General features: G+C 39.2%; 1 protein-coding gene across 1 annotated transcript in view; it reads right to left on the bottom strand.

Annotated features, from left to right (window-relative positions):
• Positions 1 to 13,403, bottom strand: part of MND1 (meiotic nuclear divisions 1) — a 41,285-nt gene that overhangs the window by 14,813 nt on the left and 13,069 nt on the right. The window contains exons 5-6 of the mRNA XM_036382468.1: positions 4,359 to 4,433; positions 2,419 to 2,533 (exon numbers count right to left, since the gene is read on the bottom strand). Of these exons, the coding sequence (XP_036238361.1) occupies positions 2,419 to 2,533; positions 4,359 to 4,433 (190 nt within the window). The remainder of the gene's footprint in view (positions 1 to 2,418; positions 2,534 to 4,358; positions 4,434 to 13,403) is intronic.

Raw genomic sequence — 13,403 nt, 5'->3', positions numbered from 1 at the left:
GTATGTGTGCGTGTGTGCATGCATGTTTTAATGAGCCTTGCTGCTGTGCAACTGGTTTCTTTCTGCAAAACTCAGCTGAGGGAGGGGGCAACTTAAAAGACACAGCAAAGCATTCACCAAATTTGAAGGCCACTGAAAACAGATGACAACTTGATATAGCCCTAAAATACCACAAGAAGAATCAAGGCAGCTCTCTGTCATACAGGATAAGAAATTAAGAGGATGAAATTTTACACTGGGCATCAGGAAGATTTCCTTACAGGTTGAAGTCATTAAGGAGGAAGAGAGAAAACCCAAAGGTAGAAAGTGACAACTGCCTGTTACAAAATATATTTTATTGAATATATTTTACTGAATATATTTATTCAACTGTTAAAAAGAGTGTGATTACATAACACAACAGCCATCTCTGACTCTAAAATAAGGTAGTTAGAAATCTGCTCAGGTGATTTAACTGAAAATAATGCCAAGGGTTATGTTATCTAAATTGTACAGACGTAGAAAATCGTATCACCCACGTGTAGTTTGAAAATCTGTGAATGAGTAACTTTTATAATATGGCTTTTTTCTGTGAAACAGCAGCAATAACTTTTATGTCCAGCTGAATGCATTTCATTGCCTGAGATTCTTTATTGCCTTCTTACTTTTGCCTTTGCACTTTTCTGCACTCTGGAAGCAAAAGAAATCCCCCTCAACCTTTTTTTTTTTTCTTTCCATCTCTTCCATAAAGCCTGTCAACTTTCCATTCAGCTCTGACAAGGGCATTAACTCCCCAAAACTGACACCACCATTTACTCATTCATACATTGCCAGCAACAATGCATGCTGCCAGTGTAGCAATGCCTGACAAAACATATAATGAAGCAGAAACTTAATTTTAAGTTCAAGGACAAATTAATTTTGAAACACTACTGCATATTCCCCTGGGAAGCCTACAGGTAGCTCAACAGTGCCAACCTCACAAGTGCCTTAAATGCTCATCCCTCCATCACAGAAATTCACATGGAGCTTCCACACATTTGGACAAAAAAACCCAAATGCACAACATACAGACAAAAGACAAGGGCATGACTGAAGCACTAAGTATTACATTTCCTTCCCTTTTTTGATTTCTTTCCAAGATACCAGTCTGCATGTTACCAGCTAATGCAGCTTGCCCTAGCATTGCAGCTGTGATTTGCTCCCTTGTGCCATATTTAGAAACGTGCTCACTGTGACTGTTTCAAAAGAGGCTCTCAAACCATTCTGTGGGATGCTGACTGTAAGGGTACCTCAGCAGTTAAAATACCTGATGTTACACATCCCTCTGCTGTTGGTATCTGCCTAACCTCATTCATTTTTACAGGTGGAATCAGCTGGAATGTCTCTTCTCCTCAGGAGAGCAGGCAGCAAGGGATTTACAGCACAGTAACTAACCTCAGGTCTCAAGTTTGCTTATTCCCTGGCATACCATTACATCCTTGGGGAAAGATAACACAGCTGACAAAAAATGTCACAGCTCCTCAAAATAAATAGTATCTGTCCAAATTTGGAGAGTGCTGCCAACTCTGTTTATGTTCCTGGCTTTCTCTCAAAACAGCTCTAAAGCTGTGGACTTTGTTAGTAAAATAAGAAAGGAGAAAGATTTAGCCACATCTCTTTTCAGAAAAAGTTTTGTGCCTGTTTCTCGTCACTTCGTAAAAGCATTTTGGCATTACAGCAACCTGAATATGCAATGGTGCTTGGGTAGCAATGTAAGAGCCTAATAAATAAAACATGAAAGCCGCAGTAGAGAAAATTCAGTAAAATTTCATGCATGCTTTTCATTTTTCATGCTAAGGATCAAAATATTAAGTGCATTTCAGTGCCAAATTCTGTATTAAAGTCAGTCATGATTCTCTGTATTCCATTAGAGTTAGAAACTCCAACCAAAACCCAGCATGTCAGAGACAGTACAGTCAGTCAAGATTGTGATAACCTACTTTCATCTAAGTGACAATTAAGCATCTCTAATGAAATGCTTATGTTTCAAACAGGCAAGACAAAGTAGAAAGATACCAATCTTAACAGCATGGAACTGAAGGCAAATGGGAGCTAGAGACTCCTCCTCCCACACACATTCTAGGGTACAGCACAACTTATAGAATTAACATGGTTCTAGAAAGGATGATCCTGATGTTAATTCTAAAGCATCAGAGTATTTTAATTCTAGGATTGTTTCTCAACTGCTCAGGTGGTGGCAGAGTAAGTATCAATAAACTTCCTCATGTTTAACAGAACAGAACACGAAAAAGAAATGGTCAGTGTACCTGTTTTGTATTGCTCAGCTTTAAAAAGAAAAGCAGTTATTCTTTGACTAACTTCTGAATACCAGATTTTAGGCTAAAGAAGTGCAGAACCTTTCAGGCAAAGGATCACTTGAAACAATGCACAACTTACGCATCTCTTCAACCACGTCTGGATCACATTCTCTGTATTTGTCTATTTCTGTCTTTAGCTGCTCTTTTTTCTGCCGAAGGGCGGCAAGTTCCTTCAGCAGAGCTGCACGATCCGCCTGAGGATTCAAAGGATGTTGGGAGATACAAAAAACCCCCAAATATTAAAAACAGTAATTATCACCCAAAGTTTTTTTAAAAATAAAAATACACACTTAAAATTTAAAAGCTGCTTTCACTACTGCTTTCTGTCTACGAACTACTTGAGCATTTTATTTTATTACATAGAATTCGCAGAGATATTAAATGATACTGAATACCAGCTGGAAGGAAAAAAGGCCAAAATGTATCAATAAAAGAACAATTTTCTACAACCTTTAAACCATGGTTTAACAATGGTTTAACAAACTCCAAAGAGATCTCTTAATTATTTGGCTTAAAGGTTAAGCAGTATTTAAGAGTGCTAGTCTCATAATTAAAGACAGCATTACAGAAAAACCTACCATCCACCCTTCCACAAATTGAGATGCAGTGTATCAACACCCTCTGAATTTGTCTTTTTTTCTTTTGCACCTTTAAGAACAATGGTCTCAAAAATAAATTCATGCATTCATGACATGGTAGTCTTTGCCAGGATTGTAGCCAATATTGACCTCAAAGATTCTATTGATCAATAAGAATCTGCAGACACTGACTCAACATGAGCTCTCCGACAGCCAGCTCAGCACATACTTCTAATTCAGTCTGTAGCTACAGACAAACACTGGAACTGGCTGATATTCAAATAACTCAAGCTAGGGTAGCCTAGAAGAGCCAGATTGCATGAGTTTGTAAGCCATCGAGATTTTACCAATGGCAATCTCCATGGTAACCCAGCAGTCTGAGGTGTTTGTGGATTTGGGATTTTGTTTACAGTTGTTGGGTTTTCCCCCCACAAACTTCCATATTCCCAGTGCTTTTGCCAACAGTTTGGATTCAGCATGTTCTGAAAATGCAGAACAGAAATCAAAAGTTTCCAGATGCTGAGGTATGGAGGTGAGATGCTTGGAGACCTACATTGCAATCTAGATTTTTAGGACTTCTTCTTGATGTAAAATCAGGAATGAAAATGTTGGAAACATCAGCCAGAACAGGATTTCCAGACCAATGGCTGTCTGTAGGGCAGGCCACATGCTGGAGAAGTCCAAGGCTGAAACAGTTTGTTTGGAAACATGACAAGCACAATTATGTGAGAAACCTGCCTGTGATTCCTGATTACAGTCCATTGTGAATGAATTAATAAAGAATCCCCATTAAAGACACTGCCAAAAAGCAGGTTTTAATTGAATTTGTGGAACTGCAACATTAACAGAGTTTGATGGCAAGGTTCACTCTATTCCTTACTAGATAAATGAAACATACATGGGGAAAACCTAGAGTATTTCTACAAAACAGTTTGGATTTGAAGATTTGGCACTTTCCTACAAAATTCAATTCCTCCTGAAAGCTTCTGGCTGTGCGTGTTTATTGGAGGTTTAAATCACTTTAGACTGAGCATCTCAGAGCAAGTCAGCAACTTCGAATACCATACAAAGTATTTCTAACTAATATGTTGGTTATGACAAACAGGAAGCCTAGATATATTTTTTGCAGTGTTAACAGCTTCAGCAGCAAAGAGCACTGGGCTTATATTACTGCTCAGAACAGTAATTTAGGAAACTATATTACAAAGAAGTTGAAAAAAACCCAAACCAACATCTAAGTTTGTAGTTACCAGATCTGGCAGTTCAGCACCCTTTGGCAACTCTGGTACAGGCCTCTGGGTAGTTCAAGTTTTAAGATATTTTTATATCTGAAAACACCTGGAAGTACTACATTAGTATTTACAAGAAGTACATACTTGTAGCACTACATACTTGTAGCACTATTTCCTTGTAGGATTACATCCTCCCCCAAGCAACTTACAGTATCTTCACGTCCAATTTTTGACTTCTCGATGCTTTTTTCTAAAGCCTCTTTTTTCTGACTGCTTTCAGCAAACTAATAAAGAAAACAAAGTACAAAATAAAACTTTTCCAGTAATATTAGACACAGCTATAAAATCTGCATAAATATTAATGTATTTAAATAAACAAGTGAATATGTCTTTTTAAAATACATGTGTTTAAAAAATAATTAAATTTTAAAATACATGTGTAACTTATGTAATAAAAATAAAGACAAAATAAATACAAAAGTGCCCAAATATAAATCTGAGGCTCTGACCCACAGAGAAGAATTACAGGAAACAACCTCAAGTCTAAGAAGTATTTATTCCCATGGCACATAATCTTGTTATATACTGCATGTTCAGCGTGGGACTAAAATCCTATTTCATCCCATAATCTGGCATCTCTATGTAAGGACCCCCTAACATGGAGGCTTTGGATCTGATGATTTCCTTTGGTCCTTTTCCAGCTGTCCCTATTCAACGGAAGCAGTGACAAAAGCTGCAGCAGCTCCACCTGCTCAGCTGTGGATACCGGTGTTCCCAAAGTCTGGTGTGCCACTGGCACAGCCCCAAACCCTTTAACATGCTGATGAACAGAAGCCTCTGTTCAAAGGCATGCAAAGCTGTGGCCCCCTTTTACTGTGTGGCCCTTGCACTGCCAGACCTCACAGAGATCCCTTCCTTCAAGCCCAAGGCAGAGGAATCTCACAGGGCTGGTGTGAATAATCCTTCCATTTTTCTGTTACATCAGGAGAAATAATTTGCCAAGAGAGAGCTCTCTCCATTAACCTGCCACCCATCTTGAACCAGGCCTTTCCAGTTCAGTTGGCAGTTTTCCAGAGATACTTTGGAAACTCTTAAGCTGAGCAGGACTATGACTGGACCCTCAGGGACACCATACTCAGCATCAGACAAAGCACCTTGAAATATTAAATGAGATGAACGAGAATGAAAAAAAAACTTCTAAAAAAACACAGTTACTGCATTGAAACCAACACAAAAGAGGAAAAAAAGAAACAATAGCATGCTTTTTGAGTACCCTTTGTTTTAGTTTTAAAACTAAAGCACTAATCAGTATACCAATATATCACACTAACTGTGAAAAGAACAGCTGTCAGAGCTCAGCTTTAACTCTGCTCTACCCCAAGATCCCCCCACAGGAGTCCTCCACTTCTACATTCCCCTTCTCACTGAGGATCCCACTGAGTGCAAAAGCATTCCCAGATATTTCTTGCAATCTCCAGCCTTGATAATTTAACCATATCACTAAAATTGTGCAGCTGATATAAATACATTCATGCAATACAAACTGCACTCCTTTGGAGGTACAATCACTTCTCAATTTCAATTTAAACTAATGTTTGGTCCGTATTTTCAGAATACTAAATGTAAATGTATGATAATATCAGGCAGAGCTAACTGCCAAGTCCTGAAGATCAGTCATAACAGTAAAAAGAAACTCCATACTGGCGGTCCATAAAGATTACGATACAGCCCAACTGCAGCTCACTGCGTTTAGTGGTTCCTTTCACAGCTTGATCTAAAAAAATAATTACTCTGTGTTCATGCATGTGTGAGCATGCATACAGACAAAAAGTCTCCTTTCTAAAAGAATGCTTTAGTTTTCTTCAATTTATATAGGAACTTTACTAATGGTAAAACATAATTTGAGGAAAACTATGTCCAGCTGTTTACCTGCTGCTCTCATGCAAGAAACCACAGAGGCAGCATGGGTTTCACTATGTGGCTTGAAGTACACCAACATCTTAATTTCGGTGGATAGTCAAAGAGTACTCCTTCCAGGCTTTCCACAAAATTCTTAAAAGAGTAGGTGTGTTAGTCCCCACATCATGCCCTATCAAACAGAGATATACAGTTCAGAAGGGGCTAAGTACTTACCCTCTTCAGTGATGCAGTTTGCACTTCACTAAGTCCAGGGAACACAAACCCCAGAGCAAGTCATTTGGCATCTCTGAATGAAGGATTTTTCTGGAGCAAAACCCACAGAGGACATAGAGAAGCCAAGGAGCTTAGCTAGACCCTTATACTGCAAGTGCAAAGAAGCCAATGCTCTCTGCAAGAGAGGTCATAAAGATGTCACTTTCTCTGGGTTTTTTTTCATACTCATTAAGTTCTTAAGGAATATTTCTGCTTTCTCTAAAATAGATGTACAGGAGGAGCTCTCAATGAGTGCAAATCATAAAAGCCAGTTTCCAGCATGGAAGCACCCAATAAGGCATCTTATCATTTTCTTGATCCTCTGTATGCCACATCATTTACTAATGCAAGAAACACTAATGACAAACTATGGGAGATAAAGGAATTTCTTAAATTCTGTCGTACACAACATGCAAGTTTACTGTGCCATGAGGTTAGAAGACCTTCCTTTGCCTAAAAGCAAAGATGATTTTTACGTAATCTTATTTAAGATATTGCCTTCTTAACTCACAGATTTTAATTGCTTGGGTATTTTCTGATTTTTAAATTATTCTTTTATTATTATTACACATAACAAAAAAATTTATGAAATAAATTGACACCTCAGCTCTTTATGCATTATTTTGAAGTCATGGTGGTTATCCTCTATAACAAATAAATCTGAGGATACAGAAAGGAAGAGCAGAAGGAGACAAGATATAGAAAAAACCCTAACAGAGGACAAGGATTCAAAGGGTGAGGAACAGATGCCCAGGGTTTGTACAAAGAATCTATGACTATGAGAGAAGCAGAAAGGCTTGGATAGAGAGGTGGGAACACAGCTGAAAATAACTATAATGAAAGAAGGAAAGACAGCAAGGATAAAGGAGTCAGAGGAAGGAAGGATACACATGATACAATACTTAATTGAAAGGCCAGTGCAAATGGCAAATGACAGTTTATAGGGCATTAAAAAGAAAAAAAAAAGCAGAATATGCAAACATTGTGTATGTATGATAGCAGACGACCATATCTGGACAAATACAGTGACTTACTTTCCCACTCACCAGCTGTAGAAAAGCCTGATTGCAAAGAAGCACAGTAGCAAATGGAATATTTCAATCCTTGGAGCAACTTTTTAGGGGAACTGGCAAACAATTTCTCAAGGAACATTAACCACTCTGAGAAATCTAACTCCTGCCAAAAGCAGAGAGACCAGTCCAGAGATAAAGATACTGTGTGCCCTCTATGTTTCTTGAGAGACATGTCTGGGCTGACACAGGAACAACCTTCTGCCACAAGTGTTAACAGACCAGCTGTGGAGAAGAAGTACAGAGAGACTCTACTCCACTACAAAGTTTCGTGTCTCTTCTATCTGACTGCTCTGAATCAGCACATAATTAAGCAAGATGCAAGAAAGCAGCAAAAACATCATCTAGAGGAACGAAAATGGAGAGGAGACTAAATAATTCAAAATTAAGAAGTTAAAAATGTTCTCCACAAGAGCATTTTCATGTTTTCAAAACACAGTGGGAGCCTGCAAGAAGACAGTTTAATGAAGAAAGTAACTAGCATCTATAAAACAGGAGAGCTGGGGAACAATTTCTTTAGTTTACAGACCAGTGTGATCAATGAAATGGCCACTAGCCTTAGACACTGATACAATCCAAAGTCCCCCTCAAAATCCCCAAAGGGAAAAATCATTCAAAGGGATGATTTTTCCTACTCTGCAAAGGCATCACAATGTTTAGCTAGACATGTGTGTGCAGCAGTTTGGGTGTGCAAAGTGCTGTGTGCTGGTGATAACCACCAGTTCCATCAGGGAACTTGGGGTCTGGTTTGTATCAAAGAACACAGATTAGACATACTCACATCATTTATAATCTAGTATGAACACATTAATACCAGGGCTCCACTTCAGCAAGCCACTGATGTACATTTGGAAGAGGAATGTTTAACCCCAATGAACAAGGGCAGTAGGTTTCAGTTCCAGTCTTTCTCAAAACCTGCCTGATAAACTTATATTCTAGAATAAAAAACTACTTTTTTTTTCTCCAGCACAAGTTTTTGTTGGTCCTATGCCATCTGATTCCCTGTTTTTAACTACTCTAACCACCAGTATCCCACCAAACATGTAGCTTGTCTCACCAGCATATTAAAATATCTGCAAACCCAGCATAAGCCATGCAAACCCAGCCCCTGAGTATGTTCACTGGCCAAGAATCAAGCCAAGGTCTCACATGCTAACCACCAAGAGTGCTCACAGCTGTTAACTCACTATCATTATGGTCTGAAAAAGAAATATCATCTGTTTGGGTTTTCTTTCCGCCAAACACTCAAGCAAAAATGGTATTCAAAACTACTGCTCTTGTGAGCTCCATTCACTGTGGCACTACAGAAGAATTAAAGACATCAATTTTTTAATAATTTCTAACTTGTAAAGTTATTTGCTTTGGGTTTGAAGCTCACTGTGCCTTGTTTCAGGCTAAAGGCAAGGCTAGTTGTCTTTTGGTTAAATGAAAGCAGTTCAAGAGGTTTAGGGTAACATTAAGCAGTAGATAGGGTATTTCTTTTCTATGGGAAAACTAACTCACAACTGAAAACTTAAGTAGAATTGACAGAAGGTATGGCAAGAAAGTACTTCAAAGCATTCCTCTAGATTTTAAAGAAAGATAGAAAAAATTGAAGCTAAAAACAGACTAATAATATATAGAGGGGAAAAATGCAAAGATCAACAGCCAAAGAACAATCTGAACATATTGAAAACAGACCTTTGTGTTAAAAGAAAGGCAGAGAACATTACTAAAAGAAATCACTTAACAATTACTGTTGACTAAAACTTAGAGGAAGGAAAATCCCAAAGGGCAGCACACTGAAAGGCAGAACTGCTTTCTTAAGTACTACACGAAGCAAGCATACAGCTCCTCCTTTTACACACACAGTCACAAATCCATGCTTCCCAGAGTTTCCAAATACATGTAAGCAAACTTTGCAGCCAGCTAATCATGGTCACAGCAGCATGGAGAGCCCTCCTGTGACCTGCAGTACTGTGGCCTCTGCTCTGATCCCAGGATGTCCCGTATGACTCATGAAATGCCATTTCTCCATATAACCCACCCACTGAACTGAACTACAGCAGGAGCAGCCACCAGGTCCACTGGGGCCTCAGTCAGGGATGTGATAAATATCCCATTAAACTCTCAGTGAGGCACAAACAGCAAACATACACTCACTACATAAATACAACTAAGATCTATTTTTTTCCTTATCTTTTAACATTTGTGAAAGGAAGAGAAAGCAGCATGCAAGGTCTTACCCTGAGCCACTCCAAGTCATTTCAGCAATATGAAGTAGGGACCTGTATTTGGTGGAACATAGAAAGAGCAAGTAGGACTCTGCAACAGTTCAGGAAATAGAAGGAAGAACAAGAGTAGAGATAAAGCAAGATCAAGTAGAATTTTTAACTCATAAACTGAAGAAGAAAGAAGATTTTTTCAGCAAGAGGATATCATAAAATGAAAGGAAAACAGACTGTCGAAAAAAAGAATGGAAGAGTTAGGGCCCACCACATTTCTGTATTCATAAAAATTTTGTTTTTAAATACTGAAATATAGGTATATTGGAAAAATGTTCAAGAACTCTCTTCTCTTTATGCATGATATAAATTTTACCATAAGAAGAGTTTTAATGCAATCTTTGAAAGAGTCAGTTCAAAAACTTGGGAGAGAATAGGAATAAACTTGATTTTCTGGAGAAAAATAATCACATAATTGGTCAGGTTGGAAGGGACCACAGTGGATCATCTGGTTCAATGTGCCTGTTCAAGCAGGGCACACTGCACAGGATTGTGTCCAGATTGTTCTTGAATATCTTCAGTGGCAGAGACTCCACAACCCCTCTGGGCAACCTGTGCGGGTGCCCGGTCACCTGTACAGTGAGTGACCTTATCCCTCATTTCAGGTAGAACTTCCTGTGCATTAGTTTCTGCCCACTGCCTCTTGTCCTGTTGCTTTGCACCACCAAAAAGAGCCTCGATCCATCCTCTTGATGGCCACCTTTTTGATATTTATACACATTAAGGAGGTCCCCTGTCAGTCACCTCTTCTTGAGGCTGAACAAGCCTGGCTCCTGCAGCCTTTCCTCATAGGAGAGATTCTCCAGACCCTCGACCAACTTAGTAGTTCTTCACTGGACCCCTCCAGGAGCTCCATGTCTCTCTTCTACTGTGGAACTCAGAACCAGACACAGACCTTCAAATGTGGCCTCACCAGGACTGAGCAGAGGGACAGTATCACTTCCCTTAACCTGCTTTTTCTAATGCACTCCCAGAAAACCACTGGCCTTCTTGGCCACCCTGGCTGGCTCACAGCACACAGCTGGCTCAGGGACAGCTTGCTGTCCACCAAGTTCTCTGGGTCCTTCTCTGCTGAGTTGCCTTCCAGCAGGTCAGCCCCTAGCCTGATGCATGCTGTTTTTTCTCCCTGAGTGTGGGACCCTGCATTTGTCCCTGTTGAATTTCAGAAGGTGGCCAGATGTAATTTTAGATGGACTTGGCCTTTCAAGTTTCATTTCTACTTCTCCTGACCACCTCTCAATATTCACTCCAAGTGGCCTGGCCTTGCTTCTGTTTCCTGGTAACTTTTTGCTTTTGCTTGAGTAATGACAGCAGTTCTTTATTTATCCATGGTGGTTTGTTTCTTGTGCCCTTGGCCTGACTTCTTTCTCATAAGGATGCATCATTTTCAAGCCTGGAGGAAGTGAGCCTTGATCATCCACCAACTCTCCTGGCCCGCTCTTCCCTGCAGAGCCTGGTTCCCATGGGATTCTTCCAAGAATATCCCTAAAGAGGCTAAAGTGATTTCACCTAAACTCCATGGTCATCATCTTGCCTGCTGTCCTGCTACCTCTTCATCCAACACTGAACTCTACAATCTTGTGGTCACTACAGCCAAGGCTGCCCCCAACCTTCACATCCCAACAAGACTTCCTTGTTGGTTACTATGAGGTCAGTCAGCACATCATTCCTTGTGAGATCCTCCACGATCTGTGGCAGGAAGTTATTGTCAATGCTTTCCAGGAACCTCCTGGACTGACTGAGTATTGCTGTACAGCTTCTCCAGATGTCAGAGGGCTTAAAAGTTCCCCACAAGAACCAAGGCCAGTGACTTTCAAACTTGCTGCTAATTGCCTGTAGAAGGCCTCATCCCCCTCCTCCTCTTGATCAGGCAGCCTGCAGCACATACCCACAACAGGGTCACTCTTTCCACTCTGCTCTTTTATCCTGACCCATAAGCTCTTGACTCCCTCATCATGCTCATTAAGACAGAGCTGAATACTTTCCCCCATAACACATCATATTTGCCATTAAATTAAAGGATAGTACAGTGATTATTTAAAGTAAATAACACTTGCTCCAAAACATCATAGTATTAATCCTGCCAATGTGTAAGTTCTGTCTTTTTTAAGAGGGACTGAAGAGATAACAAGTGTGAATTTTTAAGTTTAGCACTATAAATATGTCAGTGATTAAAAAAAAGTATCTGACAGTCATGCTAAGTAAGTGAAGGTTTTTTTTCAGGGGACTAAACTGAAAAAATACCTGACTCTCCATACAACTGTTTGACAAAACACTACAAACACTCTCAAAAACTAGCAATTCTTAAGTTAGATCTCTGCACTCATAAATATTTCTATGTTTTGCTAGAGTATCCATGTGGGAAAAACTGATTTATTTGCCCCTCCCACAAACACAATTCATTTTACATTTCAAGATAAAATTTAGGCCTATAATCCTGATTTACTTAACATGCTAACAGATGAGAGTAAGCTGAAATATCATACAGTAAATTAGTCATGGCTCTGTTCTCAGGCCATGTTGAATATGAGTATTTGATTTTTTTCTGGCAAATAAAATAAAATGTGGGGTATTCAGAAGAAACAAATGAGAAATTCCCCCTCCATAGGAACCTTCACCCATCCACATGAAGGTTCAAATGTACAAACCTGATATTGTTACCTGCAATTATTTTAAAAGTATTACCATACAGCAAATCCCTCTACATTAAACGTATTTTAATGCAATTATTTTCCATCTTTTTAGATTTGCCATAATAATTAAGTTAATTTAGAGAAAATGTCTTGCCAAGAGCTTTTGGTTTTGCTTCATTCATTTGCAACACCATTTGATAAGTAGTGGTTATGCAACAAAAAGTAACTGCTCGAGGCCAACCTCCTTAAAAGACAGAAGGTGAAAGAAACAGTTGTGCAGGCTCAATGAAAGAACTGAATTTCTGTGGCTGCTTTCAGAGTTGGCGTAATTGGCACGACCTGAGGGACAGATGGCTGTCTACTCAGATACAAATATCAAGTACACCCCAATCAACCTAAAAAAACTCCAAACCAACAAAAAACAGCTGAAACACCTCATTCAACACTGTTTCACAAATGCAAGCAATCTAATAAGGAAAGCTGAAAGAACTTCAAAAGACATTCACATGACTGACAGAACTACAGAAAATTTTCATACCTGGACATGAAGGATATGCTTGTTACTGAACATTAGGGTATTTAATAAGCCTACAAAGTCCAAGGTGGTAGTTAATAGGCCTGTTCAAGACAGGAAGAACATAGAAAGATCTTTTCCCTTGGAAAGAAAGGGAGAGGATGAAGAGAAGTTTCAATTTTTCCCTGAAGGGTTTTTAAAGATTGCTATCCAAAGCAGCTGGAGCATACACTGACAATGCCTTCAGGGACTATGTAGAGACAGGCACAAGTTAAAACACCATATTCATGCAATATTCCCCGAGCTCTCATTCTGCTTAAAGACTTTAGAAACAAAATCAAACTTTATTCCACAAACTTCTAGAAATGCCCAAATTCTACACTGAGATATTATCAGTAAAATAATAAACCTCAGTAAAATACATCTATCAAACTTCAGAGTTTTGACAGCAGTTCTACATACTAACTCTTAATGCCAATTTTGTCATTTTTAAATAATGCTTAGACAGATCACCCAGTCATCGCCAATTCTTGATACAAAGAAGAGTCTTTCCATGTGTTCAAAAATAATGAGCTGTTTGGCTGTGACAAGAAAGACCTTT

The sequence above is a fragment of the Molothrus ater genome, chromosome 4, assembly GCF_012460135.2.
Source record: "Molothrus ater isolate BHLD 08-10-18 breed brown headed cowbird chromosome 4, BPBGC_Mater_1.1, whole genome shotgun sequence".
NCBI classification, from domain to species: Eukaryota; Metazoa; Chordata; class Aves; order Passeriformes; family Icteridae; genus Molothrus; species Molothrus ater.
The sequence above is the reverse complement of the archived record's forward strand: the minus strand, read 5'-3'. Positions and strand labels throughout refer to the sequence as shown.